This window comes from Lepisosteus oculatus, chromosome 11, assembly GCF_040954835.1.
Source record: "Lepisosteus oculatus isolate fLepOcu1 chromosome 11, fLepOcu1.hap2, whole genome shotgun sequence".
NCBI classification, from domain to species: Eukaryota; Metazoa; Chordata; class Actinopteri; order Semionotiformes; family Lepisosteidae; genus Lepisosteus; species Lepisosteus oculatus.
In genome coordinates, this window is record NC_090706.1 from 3833531 (window position 1) to 3851630 (window position 18100).

Consider the following 18100-nt stretch of genomic DNA (forward strand, 5'->3'; position numbering starts at 1 on the left):
GGTTTCAGATGAGGAGCTGCTGAAACCGCAAAGACAAGAGCAAAGAACAGCCCCAGTTTGAACATCCCAATAACGAGTCCTCATGCAGTCCTCCTCATGGTGGAGTCCTCCACCATCTTGGCAAGCGCTTTCATGTTTGAACATCTGGGGATACGTCGCGCCACCAGCCGACTGACCCGAGTGCCCGAGCGGAGAAGCACCAGTGTCCGAGCACATTCCGGGATTCTGGCGGCTCTCCGAGGCCACAGTCTGAGGTGCTGCGGTGCCTCTGCTCCAGTCAGAGCTGAACCGCTGGTTCGAGGTGTGTGTGCGCTAGGAGACAGCCGGGGCCAGATCACAGTAGTGCTACTCTTTCTTCTCCTGAGACAGGAGGCACAGGGCTCAGAGCTGCGAGTCAAGACAAAAAAACAATTGACTATTCCAGATTAAGTGGGTACAAGAACTGGCGAGTTTTTAAGGTCAAGGCGCACATAAAGATGACATTCAGACTATTTTTGGAAGGATGGTCTGCCAGACAAAATCCAAGTCTGTTTCCATGGATACAGATACCTCCCATCCTCCAAGGGGAGAGAGGGTACACCCCCGGGAATGACTTGAAGCCTTTTTTTTCCTCCATGCTTCGGCAGGAAGCGTTCCCAGGAACTGAAAAGTACAATCTGATCAATACCTTTAGTAAAAATGAAACTGGGACACACGTACGTTCGAGAACCAGGTTTTTAACAAATGTTATCTCCTCGAAAGGAAGAAAGGCAGGAACATTTCAAGGTTTAAAGCAATCAAGCACCACCACTGCGATGTTCAGTTACCCCTCTTGCATATTTCTTTCTTTCAAAATCTCAGCTGTCACAGCCAGCATGGAAGAACAAATCGAGGAATAAATTCCTGGGTGTTTCCGTTGCAACAATGTTCACATTATACCGTGTCAACACAACTAAGGTTTCCCTGTAGTTTGGTCCCCAAACTGAAAAGGCATTTTCAGTTCTGGAGTACACAACCACTTTCCAGCTGTGGAGCTCTGTGGTTACAGTCAAAACTTGGAACAAACCGAATAGAGTCTTTCAGAAATAAAAAGTCCAGGATCTCCATCTATGTGAGGGACCTTCACTGTATCTGTTCCATTGCCTTCAGAGAGAAGCTCAAGAATGGGAATGTTTTTTGGTACTTCAAATGTACCTCCTTTGACTTTTTGATACCCGTCTAGAAAAGGTTTGGGATGCAGCACCCTTTCAAGTGGGTGGAGCTGAGGCCAGTGTGAAAAGGCAGATCGCAGCACGAGCGATACACCTCTGGAACTGGCCCTCCCCGCGGAGCAGCAGATTAATATATCACAGACCGCAGAGCGGCCGGCCTCTGTGGACACTGCACGGCTAGCGCCCTGCCCAGTCGGTCCGCAAGCCCTTCCTGCTGGCCTGTCAGGGGCCAGCTGCCAACAGCACTCCCAATGGCTTCCCATCGATGTGCCAGCCCACTTGCACCCCAGTGGGATGACTCCAGGATTAGCCCATGAGCCTTGTTCAAAGTACCGTGCTAGGCAAGTGGAGGAGGCCTCAGCACGTGCCAGGACCACAAGGGGCTCCCCGTTCTGAGTGCCTAGTGCTTCCATCATCTGAAGGAGACAGCTGCGGAAAGGACCACCTGCCAAAAAAAAAAAACCTCCGGAGCTCAAGGCTGCAAAAACCGCGAAGGATGGATGAAAATGTCTAAAACAAATACCCAGGTTTGAGAATGTAAATGGCTATTGGAAATGACTTTGGCGAAATGCTATCTGCGATGAATGCTTCTTGAATCAGGGGAGTCTGCACTGATCTAATTAAAATCCTTTGCAGTTTCTATGTCAGGGATACCGGAGTCACCTTCCCTAAGATGTTTCAAAACAAAACTCAAACTTCTAAAAGAGTTCAGATTTTTTTTTATTTTTTTTTTTACTGTGAAGTGATTTGAGAAACTACTTCTAAAAATATATAAATATTAAACTTCATTTTTAATGATGAAATCATTTGAGAACCAGCACAATTCTGCTTTAACCCTTTGCACAACAGTGAAGAAGTTGCAAATGGGGTAGAAGAACTGCAGATGCACTGAAGAGCATTTCTCTTTCCTGCTGGAATGCAGGAGGACGAACGTCAGAGCGACTCATATTTAAAGCCTGCTCTGCTCTTCCACACATTCAGCTTTGACTGGGTTTTCAAAACACAGCAAGAGAACAACTAACCATCAGACTATTTAAACCCCTAGATCAACATGAATTTCTTCAAATTAAAAAAAACCCAGCTGATTGTATCCCATTATATACACAGCCTTAAACTATTAAAGAACCTAGATGCAAGACAGACCCATTCCATCAGAAAGGTCCTGCCGCAGGACTTCCTGAATTTCAGTTCTAAGTCCAGTGTTAAGCAGTATCTGTAACCATGAAAAAAAAAAAACTTACCACAAAGCCATGAGATTTAATGGCATATCTGAACAGATGAACGAGAGCTGTATTATACTCTCAGTATTAGAAGGGGACTTAATAAACTAATTTTAGCTCACTGAAGAAATGGATCTGCTGTAGATAAGAGGCTTATCAACTGGAGTTAGGAAGTGCACCACCTTGGAAGTGATTCCACTCACAAACAGAAGTAAAAAAAAAAAAGAGGCAGTTTTAGCACTAGACTCCTAGTATTGTCATGACATCACACATTAGTCACTGGAACAACTGCAGATAGGGCTCCCGGCCCTAATGGAAATTCACAGGGATTAAAACAGCACTTCGCACCTGACATGACAGCCACAGTTTACAGTATTCGGTAAAGTGGGTATAAAACACAGTGAAGCTATCTAACAATAACAGCTCAGTGTAACCTGTACTTCAAGTGCTACATAACAAAACACTAAACACTAAATTCTAAAGACCCAATTTACTTCATTTCCTGAGAGTTGAAATCATTCTCCCTCTTGGAGGCGTTAACCCCTCCAGCGAAGTGAGGCCACTTTCCAGATGACACCCATCCTTCAGATGAGACGTTAAACCAAGGTTCTGACTTTGCGGTCATTAAAAATCCCAGGGTGTGTCTCTAAAAGAGTAGGGGTGTTACCCCAGTGTCCTGGCAAAATTTCCCCCTGACCTTTACCACTCATGGCCTCCTAATAATCGCCATCTCTGAACTGGCTTCATCACTCTGCTCTCCTCCCCCCTGAGAGCTGGTGTGTGGGGAGAGGACTGGCACACTATGGCTGCTGTAGCATCATCCAGGTGGGGGCTGCACACTGATGGTGGGGGGGTTCAGTCCCCATTACCTGTACAGCACTTGGAGTGGAGTGTCCAGAAATGCGCTATGCAAGTGTTAGCAATTACTATTATTAGATGTTGCCCACAGAATGTTACACCCCCATTCATGCCTCTCCACCCTAAGAATCTCCCAAAACACTCATCTCTCCCTGTGTGCAAAATAAACAAGGATTAGAGGAGTGTTACAAAATGGACTTGATCAACACTGGATGAATCGATCAGCTCTTATATTTGAAGAGCATGACGCTGGTCCCTGTAATTGATTAGCACATCCCCGGGGAAGGAAACCCAGTGGCCCAGCCAGCAAAGAAAGGAATAAGTTCAGACGCGTTCACTTCTGTGCCACTGCATAACTGCAAGGACCCAAATGCTACACTGCCTGAGAAGTACAGTGCTTAAACACCACCCAGACATCTTTAAATACTTCTGATCTGAATCATAAAAACATTTTGCAGACTCCCCCCCCCATGTACAACATAACATTTAGCATCATAAAACTCTCGGCTCAAAATGAGAACGTTCCAATGTCTTATTGCTTGCATACTGAGCACAGCGTGATGAAACATTCCTTACAGGAGAAACTGATGAATCCGAAAAGATTGGAGGAATCCATCTTTCAGCATGAAACAAAAGTTGTCACCGAATGATACCAGGTCATGCTCTAGTTCTCTTTATCAAACACGTTTCACTAAAAGCCTTGGAAAACAGTAACTAAATAATGTAAAGGACTTCACCTAGAACAGCACAGTGAACAGGCCACAAAAAAAGCTCACGTCAATAGGATTAGTAGGCTCTTCCTGAGTGCCTGTAAACAGCTTAAAGTGTCCTGTATTTAGCAGAAATGACACGTCTCGCAGGAAGCCACTGCCCCTAAGAGCATTAAAGTTTATTAGATCGTCCATTTCAGCCTTTGGGCCTACAATAAATAAACTCATCAAGGATTTAACCTGCAAAGCAACAGAGGCATTCCTGCAGCTGCCTGCCTGCTGTTCCTTGGCTGAAAACATCTGCACTATTAAAAAAAAAAATCAACACTTCATCTCAACTAAAACAAAAAAACGTATAATTCAACCTCTTACCTGCACCCATGTGCCACTGGGTTCTTCTCTAACAAAACATGGCCATGCATCTTTACCATATTTTTATTTTAAGAGCAGAACACTCCTTTGAAATGGCTTAAGCAGAATCGTGCATCTGTGGCCACAAGCTAGAGCCCAGCAAAGTGCAGTTAACTTCCGCAGGCACTCCCAGGTGACGCCGAGGGGCCGGAGACACGTCGCAACATCCGCAGTGGTCAGCGCTGCCAAAACATGACATCTCTTCAAAAGCAGCTGCGAGGAAACACCCCTTGGAGTGGGATCGCCCACCCTGCAATTCACGTCCCAAACTTTCTTTCCACAAACAAATTTACAATAAAATGCAAGGAGTCTTGCAGAGCTATGAATCTATTTAAAGTTTGCTATACAATTTCACATGCCTGCAGCAGCTGAAACCTGCTTGGTGAATTGTAATGAATAACGCAGATCACGCCTGACTTTAGCCAGGAAGAACTCCCAGGGCATTTAGAACAGCAAAGGAACATTCAGTTCATCCCCGAGTAACATGATTCCCTGGCAAGGAAGCTCTGCGTGTATAAAACAGAAAGTAAGCAAAAAAACATGTAGCATAAGCCTCATCATGAGGCTTCAACAGTGTTCAGAATTACAGGAGCCAGCAGGGAGAAGTGGCATTCAGATTACAGTGCAGAAATGTGCTGTTATCTTGTTTGAAGGAAGCATCAATCTAACATGCTGTAAACAGGGGGCCTAGAGAACATTCACTGCAAAGCAGATGAGAGCGCATCAAGTCAAGCCAAAATGTTGATCTACAGCTTTGTCGCATGCACCCATCAGCCACCTGTCCCAGTTTGAAGCCAGACTGAAAAACAACCTCACAGAGACAGCAGCACAGGAAACCAATTAGTAAGAAACCTTCAGCTCTTCCTCTGCCACCACAACCCAGAGAAACCTTGACTGATGTAGGAGGGTTTCAGCAAGCAGTGACACGTGGTTTTCAGCATTCCTGAGAACAGCAGCACAGAACATTTACAAAGCATTCCTGTACTGGCACGTTGAAGTTAAGTTAATCCCCCAAACCCACAGGCTTTGGCTTGAGTTTAAAACATCATTAAAGACCACAAGGCGCATGGGCCAAAGGCGCAAAGTAATTGCCTTTTCAGCATGTGCATAAATTTCAAATTTAAAAGGTGCATGTATTCTGAGCAAGGGCACAGTAAAAATAGAGCAGTCTCCTTCCAATACAGGTACAGATCAGAAGGGGGCCATAGCTGTGTAATAGAAAAATCAGCATCTTGTTAAGGGAAAGTACAAGATAATAGATGGGTTGTCTTCTGTATAGATTTTGGCAAGGATGGGAGAGGGAAACCCCACAGAAAGAGCAAAGCCTGTAACACAGCTTTTCTGATTCAAATTCAAGCAGGTCAGAATCCATTCTTGAACTGCTACAGATGCTTTTTTTTGTCCTTTTCAATTATTGGCTCCTGCCCGGATACTAGTTCCCAATTTACTTTGATTGTGCATAAAGCTCAAGAACACTGCTCTGGATAAAAACCTCGCCAATGTATTAAGGCAAAGACCAAATCATCTCTGCATTTGCCACATGTCCACTCTGCCCTTGACTCAAGGAAAAGGCTGCCCCCCATTGTAGTTGTTCTGAGAAGCCCTGCACACCAATCTCCAATAAAGATAAACAAGACACACATTAAGACAAGGTTAATGAAAAAGGATAATTGCCTAGTGAAAGGTCTGACTGTGGGTAGGCATAATTAGGAGAATAAGAAGCTTAAAGAATGTTAATTAGAATAGTGTCCTCAGGACCAATCAGGAACCAGGACCTTGAGCTATGTGACAGTGACCATTGTTTCCCTTCCAGTACAAAAAACACAGACACCGCATTACACTCTTGTTACCAGCAGGTCTCGAGTGCACTGCACATGTACCTCTGCTGCCAAAATAGTTTAAAATTAAGACTTAAGCTAATTAAGCTTATTCTCCTTATACTCACCAGCAGATCCAGTCAAAAGGTCACCAGCACTGCCACCCCTGTCTGCTAATTGTTTTTAAATAAGAAGCGTATATGTATTATTGACCGTTTCTATGTTTTTACATCAAAACCGTACAGCACATTCGTTGCAGGTGTAATGCAGCTGGCAAACAAAGCCATTCTGAAGAAAAGCAGATCCCCAAATTCCCCCCCAAGTGCTTCACATATAGGAGGGGACCCACTTCAGCCAGCACCGATGTGTGGCCCCACCTGTGTGACACACAGCAAAAACAGGTGGAGCAGTGAGAAAGTTAAGGGTGAACTTCAGGTAGGCCAGACCATGCAAGAACAAAATGTAATTTAGCCCAGACACTAGGGTTAACAACTTACTTTTACAAACTCTGCCATGAGATCTTTAATGCCCAAGAGAGCTTCAGTTCCAATACTCAAGTCAGAGCTTCAGTTTAATATGAAGGGTAGCACCTCCTACTGCAGTGTCTCCCCCTCATCACACTGCCATACTGGGGCGATAGTCTAGAAATTCTGGTCCGAGATTGCATGGGGAAATAGTTCCACCTACTCCTTCACCTACCAAGTTAGTCGATACGAGTATGTCTCATCCCAGTGCCATGACTGGTGCGCTCTTTCCTGCCCTGGGAAACACGAACCCCTCACGTTAAAATAAACAAGTAAACGTTTGAAAACCTTACAAAATGTTTCACCCGCGCTGCAGGAATATCTATATAAGACCACACGAGTCCTGCTTGTCAGACGTGACAAGTTAACTGCTAAACTCCACCTTGAACTTCGACAAAAGCCAAAGTCGCCACGCATTTTATGCAGTGCCGTTTCCAGCAAAGGGATTCCATTTTTCCCCAATCCAAGTTATATTTGTTCTTCTTCAACATCACATTTCTTTTCCGTCTAACTCTGACGTAGGCCGCACTTTTCGCGCATGATTTCTGCTAGGCTTCTATACGGCAATGATAGGGCGTCACCTCACCCTTCACACCTGCCGAAAAGCATAAATCAAACACCACACGTGGGATAATATCGCGCTGTGACTAGGCCTCGTATATAAGAGCTGGAGTCAACTCTCCATAGCCAATAAACTTTTGGGTTCGGTGAAGGCGTCTCCGATGTTTGCGGCTTTAAAATTGGTCTCCATGCACCCGCTACCCAGCGCGTCTTCCAATACAAACATTCGTCTTCCAGCAGCGCTACAAGGGCTGTGTACTTTAAAATCAACGCATACAAACACACATCAATTCTTCCACAAGCCCAGTCTCCGTGAATCCCATTTCATGCCCAGATACTGTTTTCCCCTCGCTCCCCCACCCGAGATGCCGCTAGCAACTAATCTTGGGCTTCGCCAAACAACTGCCTACGACAGGCGCAATTAAAGACTGTGAAAGCCATTGGGAAATTTATTATCGTATCCATGCTAACAACTTATGGACAGCCAAAGGTTTATGAGAAAGGATAGAAGAGTAAATCTTCATGATACGCGTCCCAGCTATGAAGACGTCAAAGTGTAGGCTAAAAAAAAAAAGCAAACTGCCTGATAGACTGGCAAATCTCTCCGTGCTAGTAGTTTTGGTTTTCGATAACCTTAAGTAGCCAAGGTACCTATTTTTATGGTGTACAAAAGGTTAACCGTTAGCTTCTGGAGCACAGACTCGGAGGCGACCAACTTTAACGGGACGACCCGAGTCATCAGTGAACCTCCCCCAGCACGGCGTGGGCTTACTGCTACCTGAACAAACGCTCAGGAGCCCGCAATTCAGCTACCACTGGGAACCCACGCTTGCAAAAAAAAAAAAAACCCTTTCGGCTTCAGGCTGGGAGCCAGCGGATTCAATCACAAAAATATCCCCCAGCTCTACGGTCACTATCAAAGCGGCACCCCGCCACACGGATTTTGCAAGAGTTGCACCAACAATTCAGATTTACTTCTGACCCCAAAACACCTCGCCTCGTTGCAGACCGAAACGTGCCCTAACAACCGAGGAGTTCACAGACCAGCGTTTTTAATGAGCATGTATGCCCCTGCCTGCGTTTTGTCTTTAAACCTTCGCCGGCAAGAGCAAAACACACACACGCACACAAGAACACGCAGACGAATACAACGTATCGTTCCCCGCGGCTAGCAACAACGTAGCAGGGATTCCCAAAAGCAAAGCAAAGCGCCACACGCACACAAAAAAAAACTTACTTTTGTGTTTGCCGACTCCCCATGACTGTTTAGCCAGACTCGGACTCCGTATGATGGCCCTACCCGCGGACTTCAAAGCATCCATGCTTGTGAAACCCACAGAAAGAAAGGGGAAGAAAGAGTCCGGGAAGCTCCGGGTTCTACGGCACCGCAGCTCCTGCACTCTCCGCGATGTTAAAGTCACTGTCCCAAACTTTTCTTCCCTTTTTCTTCCTCCCTTTTCCGAAGCCAGCCCCACAGTCGATGGATTATCACGTTTCGCCCCACATGGGCGGTGTTATTTATGTAAATCGGGCGGATAATGTACTTGGCGTTGACGTGGTGCCTTTTTTTTTTTAAAGCGCAGCGGAGGCTGAGAGTCGCTTGGAGGGGAGGGCCGAGCGGGCGAGGTGAACTCGTGTAGCGGAAACCTGACTTTTCCCCTGATTTTGTGTGTGCTAAAATTAAACCAAGGCCGCATTTCCTACAGTTCAAGTAAAGACAAACAAAGGGCACCCCGTCCGTCGCTTGGAGTGACTCAGACTTCAGGAACAACAACACGACCTCTCTTCCTCAGAATGTCGAAGCTGTATCGACTTAGTTCATTTTTAAATCTATATATACAGTCAGAAAAGCAGTCACATCTCACTCATCGACTGCCGAACCAAGAATATAATCGGATGAAATTAAGAACAAGAATATTAATAGTTCACCTCTCTCTTATTATACCCCTTACTGTGCAGATTAAATGTAAACATTAAATAATCCGAGCAAAAATAGTAAATTACGAAGAAGCACTTAGCAGAACTATGAATTATTTTTCAGTCATGGCTTTGCGACATAAAACTATTTGCCATCTCTATAACTGGTTGTTTTTTTTTTTGTTTTTTTTTTGGTGGGGTGTTAAAGATTGTCTTGTCAACTAGGAATTTGGTTCTCAAGTTTGGGAGGCGTGTCAGCCTGACAGAACAGGACGAGTCAGCCGGAGGTCAGGAGGAAAGGTTAATGTTATTTTCAAATGAGCAAAACGTAGGACCGTCTACACCACCAAACAAACTGGGTTCTGGACAAGTCAGTTCCCCGAGAACAGAGAAGTATGTTGTACGTCAAAACAGCAGAGGATCCCATTTGACGTGACCTCATTGTTGTTTTCAGTTTGAAACATGGGCTGTAACTTTCAGGATGTTTTTGAAAAAAAAACTGGACTGTACAGAAAATTCAAGCTGGCGTGTCCCAAATGCTTCCTAAATGTTAGTAAATATAGCCTACAGCAGAACATTGTATTTTTATTTACTCTGAATTGTATGTATTTTTTTTATTTGAATATGTAATATGGAATATACAATACATAATGATTATCTTTTCACGTAGAAAAGGGGCGCTTAGTTCATCTCCAAATCAGCTGTCTGCGCTAACCTAACCGCGCTCAACTGCTCCACCAACCGGGCGTCTTCACGGAGTCTTCTTTTCCCTGCCAGGGCGTTTTTATTTTACAGCACATCAAACGCGGATCCTAATGATTTCAAATCACCGACTCTGGAGCGGATTGTCACAAGGCATCAGGGCAGCCGGGACATCATTTACGCCACAGTGCGCGACATCTGCGGCGCTCCTGTCGAACCGGGAGGGACCCGGCCGCTTTCAGGAATTTAAATGATGAAAAACGAAGACCTAGTTTTGAATGACCTTCATAAACTATAAATAAAGCAATGCGAAGAACCACTGTACGCACGTTTTGTTATAGTTTTTAACTTTTTCTGAAAAGCTGCGCGGAAAAACAAGCAGCTTTTCTTGGATATCTGTAAGAGAGTGAGAGAGCTTACAGTGCGCCCTTGTTGTTAGGAGAATGCGGTCTGCAGTACTGCAAGATAGTATATCAGTTCTAAAGCAGTCGGATCCTCTCTTACAGATACCAGCTATAATGCACATAACTCCAGAACTATCAGATATATGTCAGATGCTGGAGTCAGTCAACCCGTAGGAAAAAGAGGGGCCTCTTTCTTTTTCCCCAGCCTGTATTCCACGCGTTTTTACTTAAATAACACTCCACGCACATCTTCCGCTGCTAAGGAGCTACATCGTGTAATCGACTTGCGGAACATCTAGCCAATCTTGTGACAGGAGCTCCGTTTCAACACAGGAATGATACAGAACACGTGTCGTTTGTTCTTTCATCTCAAGTGTGTCTCGCTCAGCTACTGTAGGTGTCAGTCTGTGGCAGTGCAGTAGAAGTCTGCTGTACTCAATACATGCCTCTGAAAATCTGCAAAAGCAATACACATCACAACCTACATACAGTGTAGAGTTTCCATCAGAATTAAACTTCTGTCTGGATTTCAAATGGGAATTGAAACTCGCTGATGTTTTAGAATAGAGTACAGAACATTACATATGGCTTATAGTATTTTCCCCACTAATTACAGTGGAACTCTGCGGTTTACAGTACTGTATGTACACATCATGACCCCTCCTTGTTATTAAAAATGACATCTTGGTTCAATCCCACTTTGGGCTTTGCAAAATCTGGCTTCCCAAATTGTATCCCAAGCAATTTCTTGCTTATAACTGAAGCGGTTCCTCACTTCTGCACTTGATCTGTTGTGTAATGGGGCTAACCTCTGTGTCAGGTGCTATGGGGTGAAAGGTGCTACACAAAGGCATCGCAGGTAGACTCATCCCTCCCTGTCCTCTTCAGAGATCTGACAATTAATCTATAAAGCGTTTCGACCTTGGCTGACTGCAAGCCAAAACTTCAACCTAGCTATCAGCAGCGCGATTGCAAACCAAACAGCTGACAGCATCGTTGGAGCTTCTGCTGGGAGGGAGCCAAAAGACTCCTGTCTTGCCTCGAGTTAAATAGTTTGTGAGTGAGGTGTGGACCGAGGTTTTTCTGAAACCCGTGCTCTGGTCTGCAAGTACATAAGAGCGCGGTCAGTTCTGGTGCAGTGCTGGGGCAGTCTGGTGTCGCACCGCTGCAGCTGAGGCAGAGTCACCCAAGGCCTTGCTAGACGAGAAGCTTCCCACGAGTCTGACTGGTCACCCCTCTCTGCAGCGGCTTGCAGGCATTCCGGGGGCTGACACCGAGGTCCGTGGAATTCCAAAAATCCGGCTTTTCAAGATTCCCGTGGGGCTGCCGAGGGAGTTTGCCGGAGGAGGGGCACCTTTCTCATCTCGAAGGGGATGAGTCTGTTCTTGCTCGTTTGTGGCTTTTTTCAGGGTTTAACTGTACCGGCTGTTCGCACAGAATCCCTTGTGCGCGATTATTCGTGGCTGGTGTTCACAGAGGGGCTTTGTGTGCTGTAACATCATTGTAACATTCATGAGCAAGAGCCTGATGACCTCTGCACTGTGTGCAGGCCACTGTATATCTTTCCTAATTCCTTAAATTTGTGTTTTCATTGTTAGTGTCATAATTGCTGACAATACTTTCAGGGTGTCTCAGTTTGCAGATCAGTCTTGGCATTTGTGCTTAATGTTTCCCAGTTATTTGGTTTATACAGCACACATAATTCAAGGATTTATTACTCATTTCATTATGCTATCCACTGAAAATAACTCTATGTCTCCACTACTTGATATATTTGTGCAAAAAAATCTCATTGGTTTTATTTGATTATCACAAAAACAGGCAAGATCCAAAACCGCATCACTGGTAGACTAATCCCGCCCTGTCCTTGGCAGAGATCCGGCACTTCTGCTCCTCCACTTATAGAGAGCTCTGGCTACGGACAGTGGGTGACAAAACTCAGGCTTGAACCCCTGCACAAGGCTTCCACTATATAGTGTGTACCGACTGACAGGCATGAATCCCTTTTTGACATTACTACACACCTTATGAATTCAGCACTCTATAACTTGTTCCCCTGTTTTTTTTCTTAAGTGAATTATATACTGAAACCTGTTCGTTTAAGCAACACTCCAGCCTGGGATCAATCTCCAAAATCTCCTCCTTCTAGTGCTCTGTCTGCGACCTGCAGTTTAAATGGATCAAGGATGAGACAAACTAGTTTCCAGGAAAATGTCTATGGAAAGACACCTTTCGATCTTGAAACACTTTTCCAGGCAAACGGTAGAAAGAAGCCATTTGAGAAATCATTAGCCTCTGGCTAGGGGCCTGAAGAGCTTCCTGGACTTCGATCTTTGATCCCATCTCTCGAATCTTGCCACTTTCAACTGAAGACAGTGTAATCCCACTCATTAATCCCCAGCAAACTCTGGACACTCACTATACTGGTGGACAGACAGCCGCACACAATCCAGGCCCTGGAGAACTACAGTCCAGCACGAGTCTCATAAAATCATTGCTCACATCCTCCATTTCCGCACCCAAGTTAAAGGCTCATTGCTCCAGTTCCGGGAGGAGAGGCCAGGAAGTCATCTCTGGTCCTTGAGGGCTGTAGACCTGGCCGTGAGCTTTCTCATTCCAGATGATTTCCAAATGGCTTCAACACAGTTACTCTCCCACCTGTCCAAAGTGAAATTCCTCCAGGTCTTTACAACTCAATGAGTTGAACGGGATTAAAAAACCAGCTGGAGAAGGACACAGTCAATCGTGGAGATGCCGTTTTTTTTCCCCTGAGGCACAATATAACCTTTAAGCCCAAAGCATAAGACAGAAAAATGTTAATTTAAAGGACACACATGACTGTCATGTGTAGTTTAAATATAATTTTTAAACTGTTGCAAGCATGAGTCGATTTTCACAATCACAGCTTGTGCAATGCTTCTGTGCATTTTAACAAAGGTACCCCTGAGGACCCGTCAAGCAATACCATTCATCTGAAGCACGCTTTGCGTGACTAAGAGGGTAAACTGCCCACCTCATTCCCAGCATTCAGGCTACGTAGACAAGCTTTCCTTGATTACTGATGTCTCCTAAGCTTCCCTTAATTGCCAGCAGATTCATTTTAATTTAGCTATGAAGTCATTATAATCCACTTAATCCTTATGAAAGTTTTATTGGTGTGGTAATTTAAAGTAAATTTCATGAGCCGATTAATCCACTAAGACATGTTTGTTGGTTAATTAAAGATGAGATGGCCATAAATCAGTATTACTCTGCAGACTAGTTCATGGTCCGAGAAGCTGGCTGCAGAGACACTGAGGGATAGGGGGCTGAACTGCGTCTGAAGATTGAGTATGCTTCAATCAGTGTGCTAGAGGTCACTCGCACCTGGAGAACATAAATATCTACGTCTTCCATGAAAGAGGTTGAGGAGACACAGACCAAACTTGGAAGTGGGTTAATCTTGGTTAATTTGAGCAACAGATAAAAAACAACAGAGGTTGGGACAGGTTGGTGGCGCTGCAGATTTAAGGCTCCTGGGGCCGATTCCAAACCGAGGACTCATTCTGTATGGAGTCTGTATGTTCTCCCCCCTGCGCCGGTTTCCCAAAACTGCTGCATTAGAACAGCTGTCCTTGCGTGCTTGAGTGTGTCTCATGCAGGGTATAATCAATGTGCAATGCTTCTGTGCATTTTAACAAAGGTACCCCTGAGGACCCGTCAAGCAATACCATTCATCTGAAGCACGCTTTGCGTGACTAAGAGGGTAAACTGCCCACCTCATTCCCTCATTATGGCCAGCAGCCATATCACCCTGCAACTCACAACTGGCAACCCACTGAAGCTAAGCAGGTGTGAGCCTGGTCAGTACCTGGATGGGAGACCTCCTGGGAAAAACTAAGGTTGCTGCTGGAAGAGGTGTTAGTGGGGCCAGCAGGGGGCGCTCACCCTGTGGTCCATGTGGGTCCTAATGCCCCAGTATAGTGATGGGGACACTATACTGTAAACAGGCGCCGTCCTTCGGATGAGACGTAAAACCGAGGTCCTGACTCTCTGTGGTCATTAAAAATCCCAGGGTGTTTCTCGAAAAGAGTAGGGGTGTACCCCGGTGTCCCGGCCAAATTTCCAATTGGCCCTTACTAATCATGGCCTCCTAATAATCCCCCTCTATGAATTGGCTACATTACTCTGCTCTCCTCCCCACTGATAGCTGATGTGTGGTGAGCGTTCTGGCGCACTATGGCTGCCGTCGCATCATCCAGGTGGATGCTGCACATTGGTGGTGGTGGAGGGGAGTCCCCATTACCTGTAAAGCGCTTTGAGTGGAGTGTCCAGAAAAGCGCTATATAAGTGTAAGCAATTATTATTATTATTATTATAATCTCACCTTGGTCCCACCGCTTCTGGAACAAGGGTCATGACAACCCGGAGTCAGCAGAGCTGCCTTCCAACATCGGATGGATACACGAAAGCGACAAAATAGTAAAAACTGTTACAATTCTTTTAACCCCTCCGTGAGAAATCAATACCTTACATCCATAACTTGAGTATCCTTCCTTCTGCTCTTTCAGCTGAAATACGATACTGGCTTAGTTTCGGCAAAACCCTTTTCGCGGACGGGACAAGTCGGACGCGTCTGTTTTTACGGCCTTCAGATCGATTCGTTTAAAGAGTCAGTTTCTTTGTATTGCCGATTCCTGGGGTATATTAAAATGTTGGGTTGTTTCTTTTTTGGGCCGTGTCTCCTCCTCCTCTTTTGCGAGTGTAACAAAAGTGCTGAACAATAAACGGCAACGAGAACCACACTTCGCCGTCAGCTGGAAAGAAAGCGTCGTGGGGACAGAAAAAGGGCAAACGAGGGTCCGCTTGAGTGCTTTAAAACGTATCCGGGCTGCGCTTCCACATGACAGACTGATTTTCTTCCCTTTGTTGGGATTTTCACAGAACGGCTGGCAATTAGGTGACCCAGGGAGAGCCAGGGGTTACAAGCAACAGCGGGCTCGTTTTCACGCTAAGAAAATCCCGAAGCAGTTAAAGGAAGAAAAAAAAACCCAACAGCAAACAACTCGCCGTGCAAAACCAAAGATTTCTCTCCGGGCAGATTAGTGGAGGCCCAGTTATCGTGGATTACAATACCCCACATGCCAACGGACGATAAAGCTGACCGGACCCCGTCTGCCTCTCCACTCACATTTCCACTTTCTGACACTCTTCCACGGTGGGGCTGCTTTAAGGTGCGAGATCAGGAGAGTTTCAGGAACCCACGGGCACGTCAGCGAGTAAATTATTCTCATACTGGCAACAACAGCGTGCACCTGGAGAGAAGTATTTCTCTTTAAAACATTATTGGCCGTTATCTTTACCACAGCCAGACAGAAATGCATTACAAAAAAGACCGCCCTGCCTCACGGGGGGACTTCAGGATGAAAAGTTTTTAATTCATGTTTAAGCTAGCTCGGTTCCTTTCAACACAAAATAATACGCCAGAAGTAGATGCATCTTCAAACAGCATGCGCTGATTTTTAAATAATCCATCCAAGATAAAAGGTAATATTTCCTTCAATATTTCTTTTATTTGTCAGATTTTTTAATCGATCAGAACATTAAGAAATTGCATTTATCATTTGATCAGCATACTGTATATTAATACTTTGCTTTGGAATAAAGATATACATATGATATATGTATATATCATATGTAAAGTTTCACTGAAACAAAAACATTGCATCGTTTGTATTGGGTTTGTGTACTAAAATACTCCTCAGTAAAAGCTATAATTAAATTAATGTGAGAAACTGGAGGAAAAAAACATTCGAGAAAATGAAAATATTTCTTCAGGAATATGTTTAATTCATACCATAGGGTAATCCACCAATTTTGGAAAATTAACTACAGGGGAAAAAAAGAGTCTCACTTAATGCTGTAAAAAAGCATCACACCTGCAGAAGGCTCCAGGCCGAAACCTTGCGTTTTCTTTCTTCTTTTTTTCAGCATGGAATAAACCTATTACTTGTTCCATTACATTTTTATACCACCTTCAAAAAATGAAAATGAAAAACAATTACTGATCTGAGGGAGGTCATTTTGCAGTTTCCCTTTAAGAGATTATGTAAAAACGTTTCCCTCAGTTACAACTCTATTGAAATATCAAGTGTATTTGTTATGAGATGCTTTTCTCTCTAAATGTTATCATCCTATTTTCTTTTCAGTGCCCACAACTACTTGCCATCCATACATTTTTTCTGAAAGCTTTTAATCTTATGAGATACAGTTTAATGACACAACCAAAAAAACACAGGAGGAGGGAGTTGAAACATTTAAACATTTTTTTTTGAATAAGATCAAAAACACACGTGGAGAGAGCAGTTTTTTCAGCATAAACCAGAAGAGAGATTCTGTCACCCACAGTTCACTGTCTCGTTGAGGGGACAAGCAGGAGACCAGGGCTGAAGGACTGGAGAGTGACTACAGGGATGATTTATCAGGACATTAGAAATAAGAACAATGAAGTGCAGGGTACTCCCTTAATGATACGGAAAGCTACTATTCAGTATAATAAACGTCTGCATTGAGATATAGAAGAAAGTATCGACAAGTTTAACCAGTGCCTCCTGCCTATCCATCAAGCTGGCCTTTTCTTCAGTCAAGGTCAGCTGCTGCATCCAATTATATCCCTCACCTGGCTTACAAAAGGTGAATCTGCCTTTAAAAGTGTATATGGATCCAAAATACTCTTGCTCAGTTGAAACAAACTTCACTTGAGGTTTAAGTAAAATTCTTAGCATTTGCAACTGACTTTAAAGAAATTGGTGTAAAATCTGTGCCCCCGCAGTAACGTTATGCATGTAAACTGACATCATAAAAAGGCAGATGGGACAAACTACAAACGTGTTCATTGTACTTATACTGTGTATATGCAACAGAAATCAGAAAAAATAGGTTTACTCACATTGTACAGTCAGATATACTTATTTTTAAATGAAGGGCTGTCGACCACAATAAAAGAACAGCCGTGCAAACTTTCAGTCTGTGCAAACCAAGTATCAATACAATACTATCAAAATCCAACAAGCAGACACTTCCTAACCTGTCGCAGTTATACATGAGACTGGATAACGATGAGAAATGTATCACACTGTAAGGCGCTGGAATGAGATTTAAAAAAATTACATGTAGTGGCAAAACTAGAGTAAGCAGGAACCTGGGTAGTTCAGGCAATCAATGCCCCCTTGTGGCAGCAAAAAGAGTAATACTCTTGTAATTTCAATACTTTATTACTAAAGGACACAACCGTTATCAATGCAGTTGATAGGTCCTGGATGGAAAAAAAAAACAAAAAGGTTTCTTAAAAGAAACTGCTGCCTTCTCTACCATACATACCAACCCAGTATTTGACTGGTATCTGACAGAAAACCAAGACTTTTTGCAACTTCTTCAAAAACTAGAGTAGAATATTTTGTTTTTACTGTAGTATGATATGGACATCTGCACAGAGAACAGTCATATGAAGTGCCTACTTCAATTATTCAAGCAGTGTTACATTTTCCATATTTATATGCTTTGAATGCTGCAAAGGAAATAAAATACCCAACGGTTTTTAGAACACACACCCAGGTAGCATACAATTCTAACTCTTAAACTAGGATGGCTCGCTACAGTACTGTATATGTACCTAAATTACTGTTGTAGACAGTGCAGATATGTTTAATCAGTTTGGAGAAAGGTGGTAAAAATTGCCTAAAACTCCTTGCTAAAGAACTACTTCCATACATCCTCAGACACGAATAAAGGACTTCAAAAACCTGAA

At 44.0% G+C, this 18100-nt stretch overlaps 1 protein-coding gene across 5 annotated transcripts in view; it reads right to left on the reverse strand.

Moving 5' to 3' along the window:
• The window catches only part of ldlrap1b (low density lipoprotein receptor adaptor protein 1b), a 39256-nt gene extending 30395 nt beyond the window's left edge, over nucleotides 1-8861 (reverse strand). Inside the window, exon 1 of one of the 5 annotated variants that reach the window (XM_069195419.1) lies at nucleotides 8529-8860. In XM_069195419.1, coding sequence (XP_069051520.1) covers nucleotides 8529-8613 — 85 coding nt within the window. In that variant the 5' untranslated portion in view covers nucleotides 8614-8860. Of the gene's footprint in view, nucleotides 1-4350; nucleotides 4452-8528 lie in introns of those variants that run through there. The other 4 variants (XM_006631237.3, XM_069195418.1, XM_069195416.1 and 1 more) reach the window with 4 other exon arrangements.
• Between the last annotated feature and the right edge of the window lie 9239 nt (nucleotides 8862-18100).